The sequence below is a fragment of the Limanda limanda genome, chromosome 5, assembly GCF_963576545.1.
Source record: "Limanda limanda chromosome 5, fLimLim1.1, whole genome shotgun sequence".
Taxonomy (NCBI): Eukaryota; Metazoa; Chordata; class Actinopteri; order Pleuronectiformes; family Pleuronectidae; genus Limanda; species Limanda limanda.
Window position 1 is genome coordinate 10,390,858 of NC_083640.1, and position 26,025 is coordinate 10,416,882.

General features: G+C 40.5%; 2 protein-coding genes across 2 annotated transcripts in view; both read right to left on the bottom strand.

The window, feature by feature from the left end:
* LOC133002443 (phosphatidylethanolamine-binding protein 4) overlaps positions 1–13,155 on the bottom strand; it is a 50,245-nt gene extending 37,090 nt beyond the window's left edge. The window contains exons 1-3 of the mRNA XM_061072260.1: positions 13,095–13,155; positions 11,944–12,044; positions 11,581–11,713 (exon numbers count right to left, since the gene is read on the bottom strand). Of these exons, the coding sequence (XP_060928243.1) occupies positions 11,581–11,713; positions 11,944–12,044; positions 13,095–13,097 (237 nt within the window). The 5' untranslated portion in view covers positions 13,098–13,155. The remainder of the gene's footprint in view (positions 1–11,580; positions 11,714–11,943; positions 12,045–13,094) is intronic.
* Positions 13,156–17,353: 4,198 nt separating this feature from the next.
* Positions 17,354–23,962, bottom strand: LOC133002332 (rho-related BTB domain-containing protein 2-like). The gene is made up of 10 exons (XM_061072123.1): positions 23,907–23,962; positions 22,080–22,281; positions 21,799–21,902; positions 21,522–21,707; positions 20,509–21,449; positions 20,290–20,408; positions 19,528–19,678; positions 19,324–19,412; positions 18,150–18,255; positions 17,354–17,559 (listed from the first exon to the last, which is right to left on the bottom strand). Exons 1-10 carry the CDS (start codon positions 23,912–23,914, stop codon positions 17,354–17,356), a joined length of 2,112 nt encoding a protein of 703 aa, XP_060928106.1. The 5' UTR covers positions 23,915–23,962.
* Positions 23,963–26,025: the final 2,063 nt, after the last annotated feature.

The following is a 26,025-nucleotide window of genomic DNA, read 5'->3' on the forward strand; positions in this document are numbered from 1 at the left end:
ATATGAAAAGAAGCAACTACTCATAGTTTGTTTGAAGTGCTCGTCTGCGTTGGTTCGTATGGACGGCCTCAGTGTTTGAGTTTAACACCTGTCAGACATTACCTGTAGGTATACGACTACCTGCCAATCTGAATAAGAGGCAGAGTGAAACTTTTCATCAGATGGACAAATAAGTGACCACATGAACAGAAACATGTGATATTTGGATTATTATGGTACAGCACATGCAGGACAGGCTTTTGTGAGAAATCATTGTGAGCTATCCCTTTCTGACTAGAAATAACTGCATACAGTATTATAGTAATATCTGTCATGAGCTTAAATTAGAAGCAACTGCAGTAAATCTCCTGCAAACTATATTTGTGCGTAAATGTAGTTATACAGAATCAACAATGCCTTCTTTTAAGCTTAAGACACATAACAAATAGATAATACACAATGTGTCATGTATACAAAGATAAAAAGGAAGTGAAATAACATTTATTCTTTTACGTGTGTTTACGGCTTATACGATTCATTGAATATTGATCGACATAAAATGAATGAGCGACTATCTTAAAAAGTAATTATTTGTTTTCTAGCCAAAATGCTAAGTGCCAGTTTCAGCTTCTCCATTGTGAGGACGTGTACACATCTGAATATGTTATATGAGTATCTGAGTTTTGGGTTGTTGATTACACAAAACAGGAGGTGCAAAGATGATACCCTACACTGTAAGAGGTTGTGATAAAGATTCTACTTTATGATGTTTTATAAACAAAACATTAATTGATAATTTAATCCAGCCTAATGTCCTCATCTAAAAAGTGGTGCACTGCTGTTGGTTTGATTGACTGAAAGATTGCTGCTATGATTGCGGCCCTCTCGATTTATCGTAAAGAACATTTTATCCATGATTTTAAGATCATTTTAAAATGCTTTTATATTTCAGTCGACACTTTAAACGCTTATCCAAATAAACTAAATGAGGATTGCAGCATTAACTTTGACCCCATCATGTGTGATTTAACTCTGACAGACATTACGCTAAATACCATGAAGACAATGAATGGACCCAGGCTTCAGCTACAATGAACGTTTTCAATTGTAAACTTACAGTTCTGCTAATGCGATCTGGCAAAACGAATGCCCCGAGGTGCATCCATAGAGCAATTATGCCAAATAAGGACATTAGCATTGCTTGAGTTTGACCAAGACCTTTTAGCTGCCCGGCCTGTGAAGTGGTGTTTTTAGGAAAAAACACATTGCAACTGTCACTTCTGATTCTCAGATTTGTGTCGCGTCTGAAGAAAAGGTTAAGCGCATCGTCTATCTGAAAATGCCCAAATCTGCAGTCAGGCATAAAGTTGGCACCCAGATAAATCATGGCATCACTGTGCTTCAGTTCTCTCATTATCCATACCTCTCATGACATTCACAGAAAGAAACAAAGCATCCTGCCAACACCTACTCTGGGAGAGAGCTCTTTCAGTTCAGCTCAAAAAGCTGAGAGCTCCAAACCTCCACACCACAGTGTGGGCAGTGCTGGCAGAGCCGTGTGCCTAAGAACACTGACTGAGTGCAACAGTTGGACTAATAACAGAACAAAAAAAGAAAAAATGAATGCAAAATGTGGGGACAGCTCCACAGCTGAGAAGCAGGTTGACTTCTGCCCACCTCTCTCCTCGTGAGCGGAAGGTGTCCACAATGCCTCTCGGGTCTTAGTTCCATGAGGGGCGGTGAGCTCGCAGCTTCAGCCACTTCAGGGTAACGCAAATCACTTTAATATGTTAAGAAGATTAAGCTGGATAAATGTCTAGATACATTTTTTGAAAAGCCACGTAAATCTCTAGTGTTTTTATTTGGGGAGGGGCGGCGTGTGAGTCAGTTGAGACGATCAACACAAGCCCACCAAAAGGCGACGCGATTGGCTGGGGAAAATTGGGCTTATTTGAGATTTTGCATTTTAAGCTTCTTGAATCTAAGACCATCCCACCTCTTTCTTATTATTTTTAACACCAACCTTTGGGACAACAAAACTATGGAGAAATACTGGTCACAGTTTCATCTGCCACTGCTCTCTCAGCTTAGACTCAGCTGCCTTATCCTGCTTATGCTGATATCATATCCTTAATTGTGCAGGTCAATGTTTTTCTTGAGAGTCTGTTAATCTGCTGGTGAGAGCGTTTATGAAAACACACATAAAAGAAGAGAAAGAGGTTAAGGTGGAGGTCTCTAAAGTGAAGTGCTTGAAGGGCTTTCAAGGTCTGCTGTTACATTTTTCCGGCTAAATCATTCAAGGCAAATTAATTAATTGAAGCAAGTATATTTTAAACGTGACGGATGGCTGACTTCTTATTTTTTTATTCCTATCTTAAGAATTAGCGATCCGAGGGTGTCCGCCTGTCAGCTCCCTGTGCTGGAAATTGAGTGTGAAAACGAACGGGAGAAATGGAACAAATAATGTAAAGGGATTAACAAATCATTTGCATAACATTTTCTTTTGCTTCCAAACTACAGGATCAGGAAAAATGACAAGGAAGGCAGTTTTATCATCCCCCTGTTCTCAAATCAATCAACACATCAATGCACCTGATCGCTGTTACCATTAGCCGCCTTTTCATGTCAAACGCAAAAATTAATCACCGGTAATACATCTTAAAAACACAGTAAAACCGACTGACAAGGCAACGAAAGAAGTTGTGAGAAACAGGAAGCAAAAAACATCTAACTTGTATGTTTGTGCATTTTTGAGATGATACTTTCACTGTGCCAAATGTGTATTAACCTGTTTTTCCTTTAACACTCTACTCTGTCTTCTCCATCCAGAGTTAAGACAATAAGACCACTGGGGAGATGAAGGGGATGGCATTATGGAGAGTTAAGCATTATGAGCAGCCCTGAAGCTGTTCTTAAAGAAGGTGAATCAGAGGATTGGGACACAACTGTAACTAAACCCCTGTGCCGGACCACAAATGAGAAGCACATAAAAACATTTTGGGCAACGTGCCACTAAGCCAAGCATCTGGGTCTTAAAGTAAAACTTCACATGATCACTTTTAACTTTGTGATTACTTAGTTCAAAAAGAAAAGAGGCTGTCAAAGTAGAAACAAGCCCATTATGTCAGTTTCAAGGAAAAGAGCCACAGTAAACCTGAGCGTCTGCAGTCACTCTCTATGAATCTGAGATGAATTACTCTACAATGAAGAATCTAAGTTAAAGTTTACAGTTTGAGGTTTGTCATGAAAATCCTCACAAAGGGGAAGGAGCTCACATTAACACCCAGATATCTGAGGCCCATGGACCTCTTGAGATCGCACAACAAACAAGCTTGCGAGACAAAATGAGAACTGCGGGGGGTGGCTTGGTTTTATTATTTTAAAAAGGTGATATTTTTGGGTGTCATGTCCCGGCTGGACAGATCATGTTAGGGAAACATACGAGTTTCTCACTCTGCCAAAGTGCAATCGAGTCGTCTCTAGATCTTACGTTGATTCCATGGCAAATGTTAGGTTTCGGTGTCTCATATAAATAGAAATTTAATCTTGTATGTTTGTCTAAGTATCCACAGCAGCAGATGCACTTCCCATGCAGATTATGAATCTCTGTTTGAACAGATCTTGCCGTCAATGTATATGAACTGAGGAGATGGAATTTCTGTGTGAATACTGAATAATAATCAGGCGGCGCAGGTTTCAGGTCGTATCTTTATTAAAGACTTCTGCTTCTCCAAGTGTTTGCTATTGCCTCTGTGCCGGAGTTCACGAATTTGGATCTAAAATTTAACTTTTACAGCGTCGAGAGCTTATAGTCTTATTGCTTAATTAGGTTGCTATGAGTAAAAAAATTAAAAAGTTGTCATCAATACAAAAACATTCCCGTGTATCAAAGCAAATCATCTTCTTAAACATATCCGGTCTGAGTCGGCTTTACGTTTTCAACCACCTCCTTTTTCTCAGAGCTTTTGTCAAACGGGGAAAATCATATTCTTCCTATGCTGCTCTTTGCATGGAAACCTGACCATTGTCCTCTGTAAGAGCATCCAAGAGCTTCCTTAATCTGTTCTCATCCTCCCATTGATATTACAATACATTTTCATGGTAATTGAAATCATATTTTACTCACAGCCACAGAGTAAAAAGTATTTCTGCCTACGCGCTTACAGTCCAAATGTAAGGTGAAGGAACACTACGCTACTGCAACAGCTGGGTGCGAAATGGTAGCATCAAAAAAATATGTATATATAAATGAATGTCAGTTTAGAGGTGAATGCATGGTTGAGAGGCGTGAAGACGGAGAAAATAGGGGAAGGAGGTGAAATAAATAGGAAAAGAACACTTGATTCCAGATATAAACGTTTCAGGTGCAGTCTCCCTTACACATGAAAGACAGTTGCACACATCCTTTTGCCCTCAGTTCCCGCCAACTGAGGGCAAAATCGTTGCAGCCCTGCTGTTTGCATGTCACAGGTCAAACCTCATGAGTTGCGTGTGCGTCTCGCGAGGTGCAAATGATTCTTCGGTGAGATGGTGGCCCTGGAGGTTTACTGCCTCTCTTCATTCCACTGAATATGCATAATCAATCGTACTAGTAGCAGAAGGTTGTAAATCTTTCCTCCTCAGAAGCTCGCATGAATCACGTGTGCCGTGTAGTAAATGGGCAATGACTGAATGGAGCGGGACACGGGTCAGCTTAACACAGTGTTATAATGACAAAGGGGAACATTAGCTAAGGAAATAAACTCCCTGAATCTCAGCCAAACACACCTACTTAATCCAGCAGAGCCAAAAACACCCACCTGATGAGACTGAATATGCAATTAGATGGATATTATAGTACATGTTTCACTTGTTGACCCTCGCTGTCACATAAAGGCTCAAGGAAGTGCCTTGTCTGTTTATCTAAATATACACTCCTCACTGAAAAGAAAGGCCATCGCCTACTGGAGATAAAATCCCTATCTCTTCGTTCTCACATCCCCAACATGGAGACCTATCAGGAATCCTGCATGGGTGGACATGTAGGCTTTCCTAGGAATGACAAGGTCTGCTCGAGAGGAACCCCACCCTCGCTTTCTCCAGCATGCCAACACAGAGGAGAGTGGGCAGCGCTGAGACGGCAGCCTGCCGTGGGCACTGCCAGGCTTAAAGCTGCCCTGTCGTCATCAGAGGCTTGCAGAAAAGAACGCTGAGATTCACCAAAAAAAATAAAAAAAATAATAAAAAAAAGAGGAGGGGGATCGTTGCATTTAAATCCTCTCTCTCAACGCCCCCACATGTTTTAGCAAAGCATAAAAATCATTCACAGAGAGAGAGAGAAAGCGAGAAAGAAAAAGATAGAGGGAAATAGAGAGGAAACAGCTATTAGCAGCAGTAAGCAAGCTCAAGAGATCATAGTGAGGCAGCTCTAATCGCAGTAATGGTTTAAAGCCTCATTCCATCCACAAGATGCAAGAAACGTCTACCCAAAAAACAAGGCTTTGAAATCCCCCATGTCTAAGAATGTGCCCTGTGGCCAGGTCCTTACTGAAAAAAAAACAAAAAAGAAAACAAGTCCAAAACTGTCTCCACTTTTGGAGCAACCATGAGGTAAAGATAGCTCCTGTGGCCTGTGTTGTTTACGCCAAGTACGACAAACATGCCTGAACATGCTTGTGTCGAAACTATGACTCAAAATGATTTTAAATGATGTGAGTGCACATTAAATATACACAGAAAATAAAAAAAAGAACTAAAAAATGCATACACGACATATTGTAAAAGAAAAAGGTGCGAGGCCAATGCATGCACTGGAGAAGCTTCACTGCATTTAGCATAGATTAGCTCAACTGGAGGGATGAATCATATCATTTTTACAAAACATATTCTTCACATGATGTTCTGATGATAGTAATGAAGAGCACTCTCTTTAACATGTTGGAGCAGAATCTCCCATCGGTGTTCAATGAGGTGCGTGTCCTCTGGCTGTGGGCATTGTCATCCTACCAGAGACCTTTCCAATAGGGATAGACATGTTTTATAAAAGTGATCAATGGCAACAACATTACCTCAACTGGGACAAACGGAGCCAAACCGTGTCAGCAAAATGCCCCCCCCACCCCCCCCCTACAGCACAACAGAAGCACTGGACCTGCTCAGTGCAGGGGTCAAGCATTCAGGCCTGTACTGTTCTGTTGGTGTAGTCACACACGCACTCACCCACCCGTGGCGAGAACGCAGTAATAGATGACTCATCTGACCACATCACCTTTTTTTTTTGCACATGTCTGTAGACCAGTGCCTCTGGTTTCTGCACCACTGAGCTCTTAAATGTGTGTTCATCTGTTTAATGAGAGGTTTATGCATCGCGGTCCTACTGTAAAATCCATCGACTGTGTATAAAGATGGACAACCCGTGGCCACTTCCTCCCACTATCCAGAATTGAAGGGTATGAACACGGCCAACTTGCGCATTTGGAGCCAGAGTCTGCGCAGCAGCGATCGGGATTGATGGAGCAAGCGGTATCGAGGTCCCAATGACACAAGCACTCCACTAATCACAAGTTAGTCTCAGCTGTCAATCACAGCATTTCTCCATGTTTTATAGCATCAAATAACAAATCAAAAACCACACTTTGTGATGGCCGCACCAGCAACCACACATGCTGAGACTCAGTAACATGGTGGTAACTTCTTAATTTGCTTAGTTCTTTTTGCACACGCACCCACCCTTCATTTATTAAATAACTGGACACATTTTGATTTCATACAACATACTTTTATTTATTAAATATTTTCTTTCTGTGATAATTAATTACATTTTCTTTGAGTTACCAGTTCCTTGGGGTTGTGGCTGGAGTCATCTGGCCATTCAGCAAAAGAAGGCCCAGCTGCAGCAGGCAACCTTAAATGGGGTTGCGTACTAATTGGACTGCACCATGTAGCGTGTTATCATGGGGAAGGACATCATTTCATTATCTCGATTTGTAGTTGTTAAATCCTTGATTATTGTTTGATATTTATATTTAGTTAATTTCCCTTAGTTAATATTATATGGTCTTGTACTGGGGGTAATGTTGTGGCTGTAGTTTGTTTTCAATGTTAGTATGCTTAAGTCTATCCCCCTCTTTGATTTTGAGTGGCTTGACCAGCCACCATATATGTTCCCCCATCTCAGTTGAGTGGGGGTCTTTCTTTTTTGTGATGCTGTTAACTGGTCTCCAGCAGTTACAGGAGGCTAGTGTAAGAAATTGACTAGTTGTGAAATTTATCTCTTTGGCATTTTGTTAAGGAAAACCAAATTAAAAAACAACCTTTTTTCCAAGAAACCCTGTGGCTCTCTAGTCTTCCTGCTCGGTCCCTGACACACTTGAACACTTGAAAAAACTTCAGTATGATAACATAAAATAACAAACTATTTGAATTTGGTCCCTGTCACATTCATTGACATGGAGGAGGAAGGACTTATGACCTGTACTGCAGCCAGCCAACAGGAAGTGATCAAAAGGGTTTGGCTTCACTTTTGGGCAGCAGTCATGTCATCCATCTTTATTTACAGTCTATGGTAAATATCCCTCACCTGTAACTGCCCACTGACACAGCCTGATAACTTCCTGTAATTCCTTACACGTTTTACAAATGCATGATGATCTAAATACAGACGTCCCTTTGGTCACAGTTCCTATTGAAACAGCAGCCAGGTGAGCATTTATGTGACTGAAGCTCCTGCCAACAATGAATCGTCTTCACACTCACTTGGATCTTTTCCTTTTGTCGTTGTGATACAAATTCTGAATCGACTGGACCTGCTCAGCATCCTCATACTGAACATGCCACAGAGCATGATCGCATGTTCATTTGCCAGAGTGTATCGTGCAGTGCAAAACTTTGGTCATACTAAGATGATCACTAAATTGCTGAAAGTAGATTTAAGAAGGCAGAATCTCATTTTGACATTCCTTAGTGAGTTAAAGCACACCTGGATGAGCTGATGTGCAGCCAAATATACACAGAGCGTTTTAATCCTTTCTAGCTCCGAGTTCTTTGGTTTATTTTTGGGTTCTTCTTCATTTTCACTGTTCTTTAATTCTTTCTACAGGCGAAGCTTGATTTCCAAAGAGCCTCTATCGACATCAAGAACTTGCACAGCTCCGTCTTTTCTGTAAAACAAAATTACCTAAAAGCACTTTGGCATTTTGAGACATGTTGCTCTGACACATAAAGAAAATGCAACACGGTGTTGATACAGTCTGTTGACATTTATAAACGTTTTTCAGTCCTATTGAACAATTTCCAATAAAAGTTGCTGGAGCAGTCTGATATAACAAAAATAAAGATCTCTGATACAGGTAAAACGCTCTGTGACGAACAAACCTGTTAATACCATTCAACCGTGGGCTCTAACATATAAACTGTAAGTTGTGAGTGAGTTGGATTGTGAATAAACATTTGAATCTTGTGAGTATAGAAGAAGGCTCAGGTTTGGTTCCTCACTTCAGCGAGGAGGTGTTTGCTGGTATCATCCTTCAGAGACACTTTATAGAACAAGATGCCACGATAGAGTTAATGTAAGAAGGAAAAGACGCAGGGAGAGCACGACCCTCATGTTAGACCTGCTGAGAATGTCATTTACACGATTTGTTTAGTTTATATATATAATATCTGAGAATTTCAGTTGAACCAGATCACATTAAGTGTCTTATGCCTGTTAATTAATAATATCTAAATCAACTGAAGCTTCTACTTAGAATAAACATCAGGGCTGTGAGACTGGAGGAAGAAGCAAAATGTCTTCTACCTTTATTTCCAATTATTAAAAGGTCACTGTAATACATAATAATCATAATTTATCATAAATTAAAAAAATTAGGACAGCATTAGGATTAAAACCTATTTAAATATTGTTTTAGAGTTACTTTTCAGTTTATTTAGACTTGCATTATGTATTGTTGTTTTTATTTGTGTTTGTAAGCATGTGCCCTCCTCCCTCCTTTAGACAATAAATTCTGAACAATGGACCTCAATGCTCTTTGTAGTTTTGTTCGCCTTGGGTTTGGCTGCGAGTCTGACAAGCAGCCCCACATTCTCTATGTGGTGAAACAAAGGACATTGAGAAAAAGGGTGTTACAGGTCAAACCCATTCTTAAAATACTTTACCACTATGATAACCCTATTCTAATCAAACCTATGCTATGTTTTCCCCTTCAAAACACAAGTTTTAAAAAAAATTAGGACAGAGATTAATATATTCAGAAAATAAAGTCACGATGACCTTCAGTAAATTGTGCTTCCAACCTATTACAACAATTTCTAAATATGTACCCTTGAAAGAATATGGTCAGGTCTTTTTCAGTTCTTATTGCCACTTTGCACTTACTTTATTTATCAGACTAGGACATGGTGTTAGGCGTGTTAGCCAACACACATCCCACTTGTATCAAACTGGAGATGCTGTTAAGGCTTCTGAATATTATTAGGATTTCTAAAAATGCACATGCCAGGTTTCACCAACACATAAGTTCAAGTGGTGATTCGTTGCTCTGAAGTTTGGATTCAAAAATCTGCAGCTTCTGTGACTCTTTGCTTTTGTTTTGGGTCATGAGCACCTTTCTAGAGGCGTTTTCATGGGACTGCTGCCCATTGCGCTCCATTACAATTACTCAGCAGGCATGCATCCCGTCCCAGTAATGAAGTGGGTGTTCCAGTGGGTGGATCTGAGCCTGAACGGCCACTATTCGGTGTTCCAGCTACTGGGTACAAGGGGTGAGTGGCAAAGAATAGCAGCGACACCGGCAGCCTGGCACGGTGACAGAGAGCATGGTGGACCGGTGGACCAGCGGACCGACCACATGACCGCAGGCAACACACTGAGCCTTCAGCAGTGCCTGTTTGCTCAAGTGTCAGGAGAAATGGAGAATTACATTTCAAAGCCCAGTAAATAAAGTTTGTATTGATTTAATCCAACATGTAATCTGTTTTGCTGTCCAGCACTGATTCTGGCAATAAAAGAGAATCATGTAAGACAGCATTATAGATAATACGACCATACATCAAAGGGAGTTTGAGCAGGGGAAGGGCAATACATCATGTTCAAGCCAGACTGCTTAGCTCTGGAATTCATAAACTAGCTCCTAAATCGAGGTGGCTTTCAATTTAAGTTTTCAATTTACAGATAGAAGGTTTGGTGTAATTTCATTGTCAACAACAGCAGCAGTTCTGTACACTGGGTAAAGCATCTCTCTCTCTTTCTCTCTCTCTCTGTCTGTCACTCAACAGTAAAACGACACAGAGGATGAAAAATACATGATAAATAAATAAATGAGTACAACGCAGGACGTGTGAATGGATCTGTGATGATTTTATGTGACATGAGAAGAGTGGGTATTTAAAGAGGAACACATCACATGACATTTAAGCCCTACATCATGTTCTGCCAACACATTTCACAAACTCGTTGATTTGATGGCATTGAGAGGCTCTGCTGTTAATGTCATGCTCTTTTTCACAAGCACTTTTCTATTTCTCTCTATTACCATCAGCAGGTAACATTCTGAGTTTTTTTCATTCTACATGTGTCTGGAATCTAAAAATCCCTTCATGCAAACTTCAAACAGCAGTTTTAATGCATTAATTTGAACTCTAGCCTCATCATTTTGATAGATTAATTGAATTGTAAGTAATCCGTGTCTTATTTTATTCATAAACTTGATTTACTAATAATTATATTTCATACTATTACTCTCTAAACCATGCACAGTATATTTTACTCTCTGGTGCAGCTGACTCCTATCTGGGGATATCGAATAATTGTCTGTACATTGACTAGTAAGATTAGTTTTAACCAATCAGACCTGACCTATCATTAGTTACCAATTTAAGGTTGCCAATGACAGTAACGTTGCAATTGATGCTATCTGACATTATACACAGTATGAAGTACAAGTTCAGGTACAATGTAAGTGAGACGTAAATCAATTATTCACGGGGTGGCTGACGACCATGAGGTGCTAGCACCCCACTGTGGTGTTAAAGATTACTGCAGTCAACCAGTGCTCAGCGATGTAGGCGATGCAGATAATAAAAAGTGACATATATGCTGAAAACTGAGATGACTGACGTTTTAAATATTTAATGTGAATAATGTTATTTTGCCTAATATTGTGAACATGTTGTTTATTGTGACAGTGAACAAAGGCCTGTTCTATAAGTGATGATATGGAGCCTGTTTTATCCATTACTGCACTCTAGTGTTCAAAAAAAGTCTGTGCATGTTTGACAAACGGAGACATATAGAGAATCTTTCATGTCATTATAATGTCGAGTACATCCTCGATATTAATCGCTTATTAATGAAAACCTATTTTTCTAAGGCATAATAGATACGTTTCTGTGTGAATAAAATTGATGCAAATTTCCTTTCTATTCTATTATAAAAATCTAGTGCCAATATTCAAAGAAGTGCTGATCTACTGGACATCAGTTAAGAGTATGTAAAGTATGTGTGTTTTGTGAATTAAAAAGAAGGGGGGTAATGTTTGCTTATTTAATAACCTGCAGTGGTGGAGTCATATTCAATGCAGAGTAAATACGGAACACACACACACACACACACGCATCTTGTACCTTGTGTGCTCCGGAGAAGTAAATCTGTGGGGCTTTCCACACTTTGCTGACTTTCTCTCTGAGCTTCTGGTCCTTTGGAACGATGAGGCATTTGTCGATGTCCAGCCCTGGGTAGATCACTTCTAGTCCACCACTTTATTGAAGAGAGATAGAAGCTGAACCTCATTGTACACAACTGTGTATTACATTCAGTATTTAGGGAAATTTAAACAGTATCATAGTCTAATATAAAGATGGACAACTAATTAAAAAAGGTTCCAATACTGTCATGGGCAGACGTACATCATTTATCGAGCACAAGAAGCTCCTGTCATTGCCATCACTCTATGAGCACATCTCTCTGCAGCATTAGGATCTACTTACTGACAGAAAGAAGAATCCAGTGAGCTGATGTCTGCTGATGTTTCCACATGGAAAAGCCCCAAGATGCATACAAACAACACCAGAAATGACACGAGTGCAGCCTGTGGAACAGAAGCAGTCAGTCAGACAAGACCCAATTCAGGAATCTGACGGATTCAAATAGTATTTTCTTGTTTATTACCAACGGATGTACAGTGGACTACTGGAAAAAACAACTACTGGCCAGCCAGTTTATTTCTAATGAATGAGAGTTCAAGAAGCACAGGAAATAAAGACTGTTTGCCAGTGGAAAGTATGAGTAACTGAAGTGCTTCTGAATTAAAATCTAATTGTAAACATGAAATGATTCATTAACTCTGCCAAATACTGTATTGCTAAATCTATAAAGGTTGTTTTTTACAGAATGTTAAAAATATACTTCTTTACAAAGATGAACATCTTGAAACCCTAATGCTGTTGAATCACAAAATAAGACAAAGAAAATAAGTGAGTTTAGAATATTGTAAAGACGTTTCCCCTAAAAAATATGAATAACTTAACAATTATCAGGATTGGTGATTGATTTTAAGTTGAATAATATATCATTTAACATCTGTTGTTATGTATTTGTTACATCGCGTTTAGTTTATGCTACATTCTTAAACATTTTTAAATGACTGTCCTACTATGTGTGCTCTTCGTCTGGGCCAATCAGAGGTGATGTATACACCTTACCACGCCCACACTTGTTTACATAATGACACATCAGCAGCAGCGACATCTTTGAGAAGGACTGATGAGAAGAATCATAAACTACATAACAACACTTAACTTAATTATTATCAAAGTTTAGGTTTGTGTTACTATATTGAAACTGAACTTGTCTGAACTGCAGAAAGCTGACACGTCATTCATTTAATGTTGTGGTCTTAATTTAGCAAACTTCTGGCTACATGACAAATGACTCGTGACTCTCAGTAAAGTGCATGTTCACTAAAGTACTCGTCAGCATAAGTTTAGCCTTCAAGTGCTTGTTTGTTTGTTTGTTTGTTTGTTTGTATTTTGACACGGTGCAGTTTATCCACGCAGTTAGAAACCAGATATGCAACACAACACGGTTCTCTCTCCACCACAGTTAATTTATCTCGACATTCACATGTGAACAACGTTACCATGTTTCTCAGCTTGTTCTCCTCCTGCACCTTCACTGTCTGTTGCTTCTTCTGCTTCTGACGCTGCTGCTGCAGCTGATGATGATGACGCAGCTACGTAGCGCAGCACGTGACTGACGTACGAGGCTGGTAAGGTTTCAGATGACAGAACTGAAACTAAAACAACTGGCAGAGGCCACAGTTCTTTACATTCACGTTATGTATCACCAATAATATCAAAGAGGTGCACTTCAAAGTCCTACACAATATGATACAAACTTATCTCTATTTTCAGATATTGAAAAACAGATCTAAATTCTATACGATGAACCAGAATCTTTGACACACTTGTTTTATCATTGCTTGACTAAATTATACTTTTTGGACTCAAATATAATATAAATGCATTTATATAACATTTATAGAGATTATATCTTGGTGTTAAATTAGACTGTAGAAATGATACTGGGCACAAAGATTGGAACTGTGACTAATTTACTGACTATATATTTGTGTGTGTACATTTTTCTGGATTCATATTTATATATCAACATGAGTATTTGTTTAACTGCATTCAACTTTAGTTGGACATATTCTGTATATCTGTAATGTTTGTATATACATTAAATATATACATAAAACAACATTACTATATCTCCAAGATTTATAGTTTTTTTTAAATTGAAACTACAATCTACCTTATTGTATTTATATAAAAAGTGATGCCCAAACTTCCCATGTTGCTCCATTTTTATTTAGTAAATATTATTTCCACATTTTCAAGAACACATGCTACACAATTTCAGATTCACAGCTCCTAAACAATAAAAACAGCTCTTCAGAACAAAAACACCTGATGACTTAGGAAAACGTCATCTAGGCTTTGAACACTGAGAAAACATTCAAGTTTTATTTATTTTCCTTTATTGTTTTTTTATTTTGTCTCTTTTTCATTGAATTTTTAACCATTTCAGAACAAGGCCTCTTAAACTATGCAGAAGTGATTGTGCAGCATATATATTCCTGGTGCTGCTTAAGCTTCCTTTGGTTTGTGCTTGTCTGCAGCGGTGATATTAGCACCCAAACATATGGAGAAGGGCCCCAGTGTCAACATCTTTGTAATTTATGATCTAATCTGTGTATTTTTTTGTTTGTTTTACCTGATGTTGTGTGCCCAACTGATGATGTTGCAATACCATCTGATGCAAATTGAATAGAACCTGGTGCTACAAAGCAGTGCAAGTTTCAAAGTCAGACATTTCAGTATGCATAGTACAAAACTCTACCTACTTAAACTATGCAATAGCTTATATCGATAACTCTGCCAAGTTTGAATAGCAGCCTAGAATTTATATTTACATGTTTGAGTTCTAACTGCCAATGGCCACCCTGTCTCAGCATGCTGTAACTGCTGACTCATCAGCATAAAGCAGCTTTGAAATAATACAACTGAATCAGAAATCCCTGCATTCATTTCATGGTTATAATGTCACAAATCTATGATGTGTCATTGTGTTAGTTGAGGATGGTCAGATCAGAGTCTTTAATTAGTTTTGTCTATTCGGCTTAAAACATAAAATCCGACGCTTAACGTCCAAATTATGGATAACGTACATTTACAGATACACACATTGAGAGCACCATGGTAACTTAACATATAGCAGACAAACTACTGACCATAGTAGCACTACATTACATTCAATGCCATACACTACACTGTACATTAAGGCATGAGGTGGCGTTGATGCAAAACATCAGCAGTGGATTCATTGAGAAATGCAGTGCACTGAGGAATGAAATGCACATCTATGAACTTCATCTATCACACAAGGCAAATTATAACAGCACAGACCCTCTTGCTATAGATATTATGAAAAAAACCTTATTTAACATGAAAACTGGGCCTTATTGTCAATTAAGTAATTTAATTGAATGTAGCATATTGATGAATCCAAACATTAAGGATTAGAATAAAGCTGGACCTAAAAGTGTACCATGCTCCCTTTGCCTAATGTCTGACAATGTGTGCCAAAAAAGATTTGAACAATTAAAACCTTCAAATGACGGTTGCTGCGTTTAATTAATTAGCAACAGACAAAATGAATGTTATTGAGAACAATTTAATGCTACTGCTTGGAGCACCAGCACCATCACTTGTCTGTAGCGTGCACTTTCAATGATGATGACTGAACTTCATCCCTGTTCATGCAATGTAGTTAGGTCAGGAGTTATTACAAGCAAGAAATTGTTTTCTGTCACTGATTTGATTCATAGCACATCAGCATTTCTCAGCTCTTTGATGGGCTCTGTCTAATATGTGTCTTGTCGGACCCTGTATCGAAAAGTGTAGCCAATCCTATGCAGTATTAAAAGCAAGCTTTTTTATTTAACATCTGCTGCAAAAGCAAATGCTGCAACAAGAACTGACTCTTTTGATAACAATGGTATGTTTCATGTATGTCTTTATAATGTCATTTATACAAACATGTGTCTACTTTACCCCTAATCCTATTTTACTATGAGTCGACTCTTCATATGAACTACCAGTAATTTGCACCTATACTACAGCATATAATAGATGTAACTGGGAGGTCACCATGAGTATTCAGTTATTTTCAACAACAGTGTAGCTGCAAGGTAACTAAATACGAGTCGGACGAGTCAAGTCTATATTCACTATATGTATTACTCAGTAATACTGTGCGATACTGCTCACTGCCTGCAGTGCACAATATTACGTAACTGTGCATGAGAGCGAAGCAAGTTACTTGCGGTTCATCTGATTTTTTTTTAAATGTACAATACGACCCAGCTTCACTGAGCACCATGCCTACAAATCTGAACATATCTGCACTTCGTCCTACAATCAAGTCCAATATGAGATGACAATCTTAAACATATACTGTGACATGTGCAAAACAAATCAACACAAATGATTTGAGTTAAACAGCTCGACAGTATTTCAGAAACATTCGAAACATCATGATCCTCCCGAGTTCCTTTTTTTTTCATTTCCACAACGTGTCATGGCACCATAGTGTCCTCAGTGCCGTTCACCAGGATGCTGCTACTGGAGGGTTTTGTGTGTGTCTCTGTCGTAGAAGAGTCCAAGAAAGTGCTTGAGATGTGTAGAAGAACATGGATGACCTCACACAGGCGTGACGAAGCTTCCTGCATGTACGAGTCTTAGGCATCCTCCGATCAACCAAGAGAAGTCCCCACCAGGTTTGAGCTATGTCAAACACGTCGTCACAGAGGAATGGTAATGTACACGTGGTCACTTCAGCTCTGGAGATGCTGCTGTTGCGTCTGAGATGCATCATGAGTAGCTATCATGCTGATGGGACTATTCAACGTAAAGCTGAAGGACCCAGGAAAAACATGTGGCGCCAACAAGCCTCATCCAGCAACATAGGGGAAATTATAATGGTTTGTTTTAGCTGGCGTTTCACAGAAAATACAGATATTTTCCACAATTTGGGATCCCTTGTGTCTCCGGGCACTGAATGCATTCATGTAAACTAGAGCCTTTTTGTGACAAGAGGCAGCAAATCACAAGCTCACGATACATCATGAATACCGAGTGTGTCCAGACCCACCGCTCTCAGTTGTGCAAGCCGTACACAAACATTCGAAAACACAAGAACTGGACAGAAATACAACTTGCCTGTATTTTCATTTATGCATACAGGATGATAATCAGAATGGTTAGAGTGTAAGAGTTCAGTACTTGATTCCTGGCAGGCTATACTATTGTTGCATTGAGTTGATGGGATCATACTGTACACGCAGTTTGGTAGATTGTACAAACACTTAAGGGCAAAGTGTTATATCTCTGAGACTTAATTTCTGTGTTGAGTTGCTGGTTGTTGCAGCTGGTAAGCAGCACTTGGTTATCAGTTCAGGTTGACTGATGATAGTTATGACCACAGGTGGAGGGTTCTGTGCCAGCAGAGTGCTATTACTTTAAACTCAGATACGATCGATGTGGATTGTTGTTTGCGCCGGTCACACTGTGCCATTTGTCAGTGAGGCTCACATCACTGAGGTCTGAGTGTCACTTACACCGAGCTAAAAATACAAGGAACAAAGCTCGACTAAAACTGCCAGATTGAGCTGACCTTAATGTAGGAGTGCTGCAAACAAACCGGAGAAGGAGAAACTGTGTGCCTGAATAACTGGGGGAGGATCTAGTCAGCAGTGCTTATCTTCTATTGTATCTGTTACAAGTCACATCCGCGCTGAGGGGACTCCAGCCCGGACCCGGCCTTACCGCTCGCTCAGATGACGGCGGACGAGCCAGAGGAGGAAGAGTTCGAGTTAGGGGACGAGGGAAGGTTCCAGAAAATCCACTTGCGTTTACACTGCCGCCTCTGGTACAGGTAGTCCTCCTTGTCGCGCTCTTTCCGGGCTCTTTGGTGGTGGTCGTCCTCTTTGAGGTACCACACGGGGGGCCAGCGGTGTTTCTCAAAGTATTCTTGGTTCTCTGCATCAGAACAATCTGTTTTAGAAAAATGCTGAATAGGATTTTCAAAATTCAATTTTAAACTGTCAAATTCCCCACAATGTTTTTTGCATTTCAGCAAACGCATTGGAATCAGTGGAAAGAAACAGACTGAAGATATATTTGAGTATTCTTAGCATAAATACTTAGCTATTTATGTATTCTAGACACTGATAACATTATAGTGTAATATTATTGATGTACTGTATAACAACAAAACTAACATCATTAATAAAGGAAAAGGCTCCATAGAACATTTATAGATTTTATTTTATCATTGAGCAAACGAGAACTGCAGAGGCATTAACCATTAATGTTAAAGGTCCTTGACTATTCCTGAAGTGCTTAAAACTAAGTCTCACTCAGGTGAAATGGGTCCAGAGAGCTTAATCGGCTCTTACAGATTTCATTAAATTGGCCATCTGTCTTTTCTAAAGCCTGTTAAATACGTTTTCATTTCATGCTGCCACATTCCAAAACAAACAAGTATTTATGTACTGTAGCACCAAACAGGTGACAGGTTGTTGTTTAGTTTCCATCAGAGGGCTGTTACCAGGTCATGTGTGTATTACCTGTAGACTTGGACTTCATGTCTCGGGGAAACTTGCGGCAGACGCTGTTGTAGTTGGTGCAGATGTGGTGAAGACACCAGCCTGTAAGCTGCTGCGCTCCGTGGAACTGTCAAGATACAAGATCTGTATTTGCCATTTTTGAATTTGTGAACAGTTTCTGTACATGACAAACATTGTAGTGAGGTTTTGCTGGTGATTCGGATGCAGACATCTCCTTATTCGAGCTCAACCTAAATGGAATATACATTTATATATATATTTAATTATATAGGCTATATAGGGTCCAAATTGTTATGTTTACGTCTGCTAGGTGAGACTTGCCTCTACCTTTATATACTGTTTGTATTACATTTTGCCATCAGATTCAACTGCAGTAAATATTCACTTTGATGGCAATGGTCAGTCATTACTCATCAGCTGTACACTGGTACTAAACTTTAGTGTGTTAGCATTGGCATGCTAACTTGTTGGTAGTATAATTAATGCAGATGAGAAAGTACAGTATAACAACTGATTTATCAAATTGGCCAATATGAGCCTTTTATAGACATATGTGTTTATTTTTGCCAATACGTGCTGATATGAACACATTTGTGTTTTGGTCTTATTTTTATGATAAAGTTTATATTTCTACTGTAAAAAAATATCAAGCTTTTTTTCATTTCTTAACATATTAGGAATCATGTTTATTTAAAAAAAAATTTTTTTTTATTTCAGCCGATATATCGGTATCAGCATTAGCCCCCAAAAGGCTCAAGCTATACTCCACATTAGGTCAAAAGAATGCAGAAAATTCCCTTTAGATTCATTTTTGTCCTTTAGTGGTTCATATCACCAAAGAAATAAGCAATTGATCAAATTGCCACAGAATAAATATAGTGCCTGAAGTAGCAGAAGCACATCTGCCCAGTCCGAATGATCGGATGCACTTGGTGCTGAGCCAGACTGCTAAGTCCTAAATGTTTACTGCTCTAAAGGTTGTTTGCCAATTATTTCAAAAATAGCTTTAGTGCACTATTTACTGTAAGACTGCGTTTCTTAGGCTCCACCTACTGGGTGTTAAGATTCGGTCAGCCTCTAGAACAGTTTGTCCTTTACAAATAGCAAAATAAATATGATGTTAGTGTTACAATTGTTGTCCTTGTTCTGAGATGATTGACACGTCACACTCTACCTGGGCCATATCCAAGTACACCAGCACATCTCCATCAATGTCAGCTCCCATCATTGCTGCCTCCGTCAACACTGTTACTGTGTAGAGTTCTGGAAGAGGCATAAAAGAAAGTCACGCATTGACACAGGCGACGCATTGACTGAGAAACTTAACTTCGTTTAGTAAAGTCCTTTGGTTACAGGACAATAACTACACAATATATACCTGTAAGGGCAACCAGGTGGGGGAGGCAAAGACGATTGGCAAGAACAATCAGTTCCATTGCATCCAAGTCAGTCCGAGAGCAAAACCGTCCTGTGTAGAGATATTCCAGCACAGCCCTCATACAGCTGCGAGTAGTGTTGGGAAACAGCACCTTAGAAACAGGAACATGTGTTTGAATCCCCTTTTCACATTTGTTATTCTGTGATGTAGATAGTTGCAAAATCCTCAATTACTTCTTCAGCTCTACTTAGGCTACAGCAGCAGCAGCAACAACAACAACAACAACAACAACAACAACAACAACAACAACAAAGGGGATAAATGATCATTATATCTAAAAACAACTCTGAATAACCATACGATTTATTTTTGATCCGAACAACCTAGTCTAAATCTCACACGGCAGAGGTAGTGCATGCAGTATCTTTTAGTAGCATCATTAAGGTTGAAAAACAAAGTAGCTGAGGTCACAGAACAACAGTATGCTTGGAACAGAAGCCACTGTAATTTGATTAAAGCAGATTTGCAATGCTCTAATTAAATTATAGTTTGCACACATAGCACTTAGTTCATTGCTGCTCCCACTTGGGACAGGGCATGCATTGATCTTTAAGGCCATAGTGCCTTTGGTGTAATTTTAAAGCTGAAAATGTGAATGGCAATAAGACTGCCACTGGACAATATGAAAGATGTGGAGAAGACGTTTTTACCTAGCACTGACCGGGGTTGTGTATTTGAGCTCTGTGACCTCATGTGACTCACCTCTTTTGTGCAGCTCTCCACAAAAGGCCCGCCGAACATAGCTGCCATCCAGTCACAACTAGAGATGAGCAACGGTTTGTGAGCCATGATCGTCCCATCGTCTAGCTTGAATACCACGTCTGCAATACAGAGGTGAGACACAGGTAGTGACATCTGGATCCACTGTATACAAGAAGAATACATTTAAAAACAAAACATGGCTTCATGGTTTCCACTCACCAGAGAAGGTGCCTTTAGCCAAGCACTCTTTGACTCTGTTTGTGCGCCGTACATGGAAGGCTTTGGTGATTTCTTGGTTCATGAAGGCTTCATTGTTAAGTATGTTTGCCACCATCATCCGCAGGTCAAAGACCTCCAGCAGCTCAGCAATGTGTGCAATGTGCATTAACTCTTTCTCATTCTCGTCCAGCTGACCTGTGTACAGGTAGCGCAGCACTGCTCGGAAAGGACCCAGCTGCATGGACGGGTCCATGTGCACAACAGTCATGGGCCTTGGGGAGTATGTTATAGGGTCGTCGACCACCTCCTCCTGGATGCTGACGAAGGCTCGGCTCCACGATGAGAGCAGCTTTCCCCTCCGGCCCCCCTGTGAGTCCTTCAAGGTCCCGTCGCTAGTGCAGTTCCTCAGGTTGGCCCTGTCTCCCTCATCAAAGCTCTCGCAAACATCAAAGCTAGCAGCACGCATCAGCAGCTCTCTGCCAGAGAGAGCACCGCGAGTAGGCCTTTCATTCTCTTCATTTTGCGTGTTCATAATGAAGAGGTCGTAGAACTTTGAAGAGGAAGTCGCCAGGTATATCTTGTGTGCAAAGATTTTTTGTCGCTCCTGCAAAACCAGAATGACATCAGCACAGTGTGGGTCCTCCAGCAGGCCGACTGGATGCTCCTCTGTGGTGGTTGGGGGAGGAGGCACAGTGATTATAGGTGGGGGAGGTTTCGGCGGCAGGAAGGGTGCCTGAAGGAGAGGCCGCTGCACGTTTCTGAGGTGAGATTTCCAAAACTGCAGGTGTCGGCGTGATATGAGCGCAGCTCGGATAGCGTTGTCAAAGACGTCCTTGACACCGAACTGAGCAACGACACTGGTCTCGTAATATGGCACTCCCAACTCTTTGGCCACCTCCCGACCTCTCTCTGGAGGAAGAATCTCATTCGATTTAATGGGTCTGAAAAAGAAGAAAATATGTCAAGAAACAAATCTCAAAACAAACATAAATACTTCTCATTTGTCCCATTACCGAGCTAAAGGCCTCCGCGCCCTGTTGACTGCCTCCAGGTCAGCGTAGCGCAGGTCCAGCTGACAGCCCACCAAGATGACAGGAGCACGGGGGCAGAAGTGTTTGATCTCGGGGTACCACATGGTCTTCACATGGTACAGAGAGTTGGGATTGGCGATTGAGAAGCACAGTACCACCACATCAGACCTGGAGGGAAGACGAAGGACAAAATGCCTAACCTTAAAACAGCACCAGAGTACATGCTGGTCGTCTGACATTGAAATTAACAGTATCTCACCTGCCATATGCAAAACGTCGGTCCTTGTGATGGTCTCCAAACGTGTCCCAGAGCCGAAGGGACACGCTGACGTCATCCACTACATCTCTAGAGCGCTCTAGTACCTGATAAGACAAGCCTCTGTGTGAGAATGACTAATTAATTACTGCAAAGCCAAAGGTAAATACGGTGCATGAGTTCTCTTCTCATGTAAACGTTATGATTTAGTTAAAACCCCATAGGTTGAAATCCTTAATAAACATCCATGTAATCTTCATAGAGAAGTGTATTTGCATACTCACCTCCTGGCATACTCTGTACTGGTCAATTGCCCAGACAGTGGGCACATGTGTGGCGAGTAACTGGTACTGAGTCAGTGTGGCATTGCAGGCTCGGGCGCATATAAGGCGGGTCTTCCCGACTGCATTGTCTCCCACCACCACACACTTGATAGTCTCAACGTTTGGCCTCTCATAGTCCATATCAGAATCTGTCAGCTGAGACCTGTCGAGACACAAAGAGGTGCAGAAAAGCTGCATCAGCACCAGAAATGTCAAACTGTAGTCCTGAACCGCAGAAGGGGCATGAATCAATACGGAAAGCAGACACCGTGGCTACTCTTCATCATCTGCACAGTTTTTTTTTCCTGCCTGCAGAGCTATCAATGGATGTCTCGTGACGTCCGGGTGCCCATTCACAACTTCCCTGTCCCTTGTATATAAAAAAATAAAAAAATTCACAAGCAAGCAATCCTGGCCAGATATTTCAGTAATCCCATGAGGCCAGCCTAAAACGCTTTTCCCTCTTTACTGGTCCTGTAGCGCAACCCCAAACAACCTGGACCTAAAGCTTAACTCCGGTCGTCACAGCTCTCATTCAAGGCAGTAAGTGCTAGAAACCTGGCAGGCACAAGTACGCCCTTATTAAATAGAGATGGAGGACATAGGTAAACAGACTATTTCTGTCTTGTGAAAATGGTGGCGGATGCTTGAGACACTCACACTGGTTTCCAAGGGAACTGTGATCTGTGTCTGGGTGTGACACAGCCTTTATCAGAACTCATGCATGTATCAAACTGTCACCAGGTTTCTATTTTATTTAACAAAAGCAGCAGCAGAGGCAGCACATAATCATGACAATAACCGATGGTGTAGTTGTCTAACCTTATTTATGTTCTAATATGTTACATCACATACATTATTCTGAGTATCAATTGGTCCCAAACTCACGTCATGTTTGACTCCATGTCTTTAAACACCAGACCACATTTGCACCTTCCTCCCTGCACTAGGAACCGTACATCAGAGCAACCTTCTTTGTGAATGAGATCAGCTCTGGTGTCCGTGTGACTGCCTGGACCCCGATAGACTGTAAATAAACAACTGCCTATGTTTTCAATATGATACCTAAAGCATAATATTGGTCACCCACACTACAACAGAAGCTGTGGTCTAGGATGACAATGAATTCACCTCTATGAAAAGAATGTGATGTACACAGTGCTATTAATATTACCATCAAAGGTTACTGGGATTTCTTATTATTATAAGGGTCAATTCACAGCCATTCATAAAGTCCTTTCATTGACATCATCTCCATCCCCCTACGGAGGAATACACTCATTAAATACAGCATCAGTGCATATATATATAAATAAATAAATATATATATATGCCTTTATAGATAAATCTGACAGTGTGACCTATAAGACTGGGCCTATAACACAATAGAGATACACCGCCTCTAATATTGCTCATGCATGCTTCAGTCCCCGCTGCGCAAATCAATCCATCATTTTTCACAAGATCAGACAAAGACCTGCAGCATTTCCTCTTATTATTAGATATAAACGTGCAGCCTGCACCGCGATCAGCCGTAAAAAGAGATGATAAAATCGTGCATTTCCTACCGGGAGGAGCGCACAGTCCCTCCACCGCCACCGAGTCAGGAGGCTCTGCTGCATTACACCTTATGTAACATCCCGTCATTGACTCCTGAGCCTGTTTATCCGCCTGTTTCCAACGCTCAGCGGCACCAGCGCAATAAAAGCCCCGGTTTGATTCTTCCCGCAGCCTGGACGCGTCTCATCACCCCCCCACCCCTCCGCCCGTCTCCCCGCTGCCTCTTACCGCAACATGAGGAAGTGCTGCACCGGCTTGCTGGGTGGAGGCGGTGGGAAGCAGTGCTCCAGCGGATGCGTTCAGCTTCATGTTGGAGGCGAGGGGACCGAGGCTGGAGAACAGGAGGAGGGAGAACAGGAGGAGGGAGAACAGAAGGAGGGAGAACAGGAGGCTGGGGAACAGGAGGAGGGAGAACAGGAGGAGGGAGAACAGGAGGAGAGAGTCCTGCGGATCAGAGAGGCTGCAGCTGCCCTGACCGTCATAGAACCACCTCCGCTCGCTGTGAGGCCTCCTCGGCTAATAATAGGCAGGCAACAACCGCACACCCCATTCATTACAAAACACTGATCCACTTTAAAGACGCACGAATCCCAATTCCGCGGATCCAGTCAGCCGATATACACTGACCTCAAGTCCACTGCCTTGACAACACCGCGCCCTCACTACACTTTGCGTGGTTTCATTTTGTTAGAAGTGTAAGAATAATATGTTTTGGAGCTACAGCCCTCAAGGGTGCACAGCATCACAGCACAGAGCCAGGACAATGAACTCCCTGATGTGTTAATTGATAGTGATGTCTCCAGGGGCGCTTCTATATACAATAGGGACAGGTGAGGCAAAGTTAAATCACACACACATACACACACACACACACACACACAGTTGTGTCTCCATGACTTAGTATTATGACTTACATGGACTTCCTGGTGCATAACTTCAGCCTTAACCACAGTTACTACTCGTCACAACCTAAACCTGAATCTAACCTTAAAGCATGTCTTCACCTTAAACTTTCATGATTTACTTGCCTTTTGTCCCCATAAGAAAGCACACAAACAAAAACACATACACACACAATTTCATAAAAATTACATTTAAAAGATAAGGAAATTGAAAAGAATTACAACAAATTTTCTGCAAATTTTGGTAAGAATAATTTATAATATATAATAACAATAATAATCCTTACAACATTTCTAGGACTGCAAAGCAACACTGAGCGGGCCCGAGCACATGCATTTTGAATCGTTCCATGCGTTTCGCCGTTGCCTGAAAAACATAAATAAAGACTGAGGAAATATTGACACATAGAGCTGTTCAGGCTTGGACTTTGATCATGAGACAGAAGTTTACGTCACCACTGATCAGTCTGGGGAAGAGTGTTCAATAAGTAGATGGAACATTGAATTAGCAGCCACATTGTGTTAACCTCTGATTGCTATAAAGGTCAAGTAAATACCAAATACTGCCCTATTGTTTCCCTCCAATTTGATAAAATGCAGTAGATCTTCTTGTGTTATTGATTCAGTTGTATTGCATTAAGCTGATTGATGGATGGCGATCAACATCTATAACTGCTTTTCTCATCATCATTTCACAGTGTCATAAGACGTAAGATGGTATTTTCATCCCTTAATGTTGTATTTTATATCTCAAAACATTATTTGTATAATAATACTGCAGCAATTGAATATAATATGCTGGGTGTTTACTCCATATTTCCGACCGAACAAGTATTTCAGGATGATTAAGTCACCCTGAATCTCTGTTTTTTGAGTTAATAAACCTCCTTTTAACATTAAAAGAGTGTGTTTAATAAACCTGAAAAGAATTTGGTTAATGCCAACTGATGTATAATGTTCATGATGTGCATTATATTAATATATATCAAGATATTTATCCAAATATGGTTTGTTTTTAGCAGTGTTGGCACATACAGCAGTGTGAGTTTGTTATTGGTTAGCAAGTTTTAGGTCATGAAGGCCTATTCCTATTAGACAGATATAGATATTTTCTGTCAGAGGAATAACAGTTGTTTCCACCCCAGGTAGATGCAGCCTCCAAATGTTTTAAATCCACTCAAAACCAGTATCTCAGTTACTTTTTAATCTTCTACCTCTGTTTATCTGTGTTGCCCTGAACTGCATCGGAGTGGAAAAATGCAATCCAGTGTTTGTACATCTTAACTTTGTTTCAGGACCGAGAGGATTCAAATTATAGTTGACCTTTACACTTGCACATTTCAGAATGCATTAAAAACAAAGCTAAACTGTAGTTGTATAAACAAGGCGTCCGCTTGGTAAGATTGCAACGAGGCTTGGAGGTTCATGTATCTTAATAGAATTCT

Coding starts and splice junctions, on each gene's coding strand:
- LOC133002332 (XM_061072123.1), bottom strand. Junction 20,409..20,508: donor GGCTAAAGGCACCTTCTCTG/GTGAGTGGAAAC, acceptor TCTGTATTGCAG/ACGTGGTATTCAAGCTAGAC. Junction 18,256..19,323: donor TGTACTTGGATATGGCCCAG/GTAGAGTGTGAC, acceptor GTATCTTGACAG/TTCCACGGAGCGCAGCAGCT.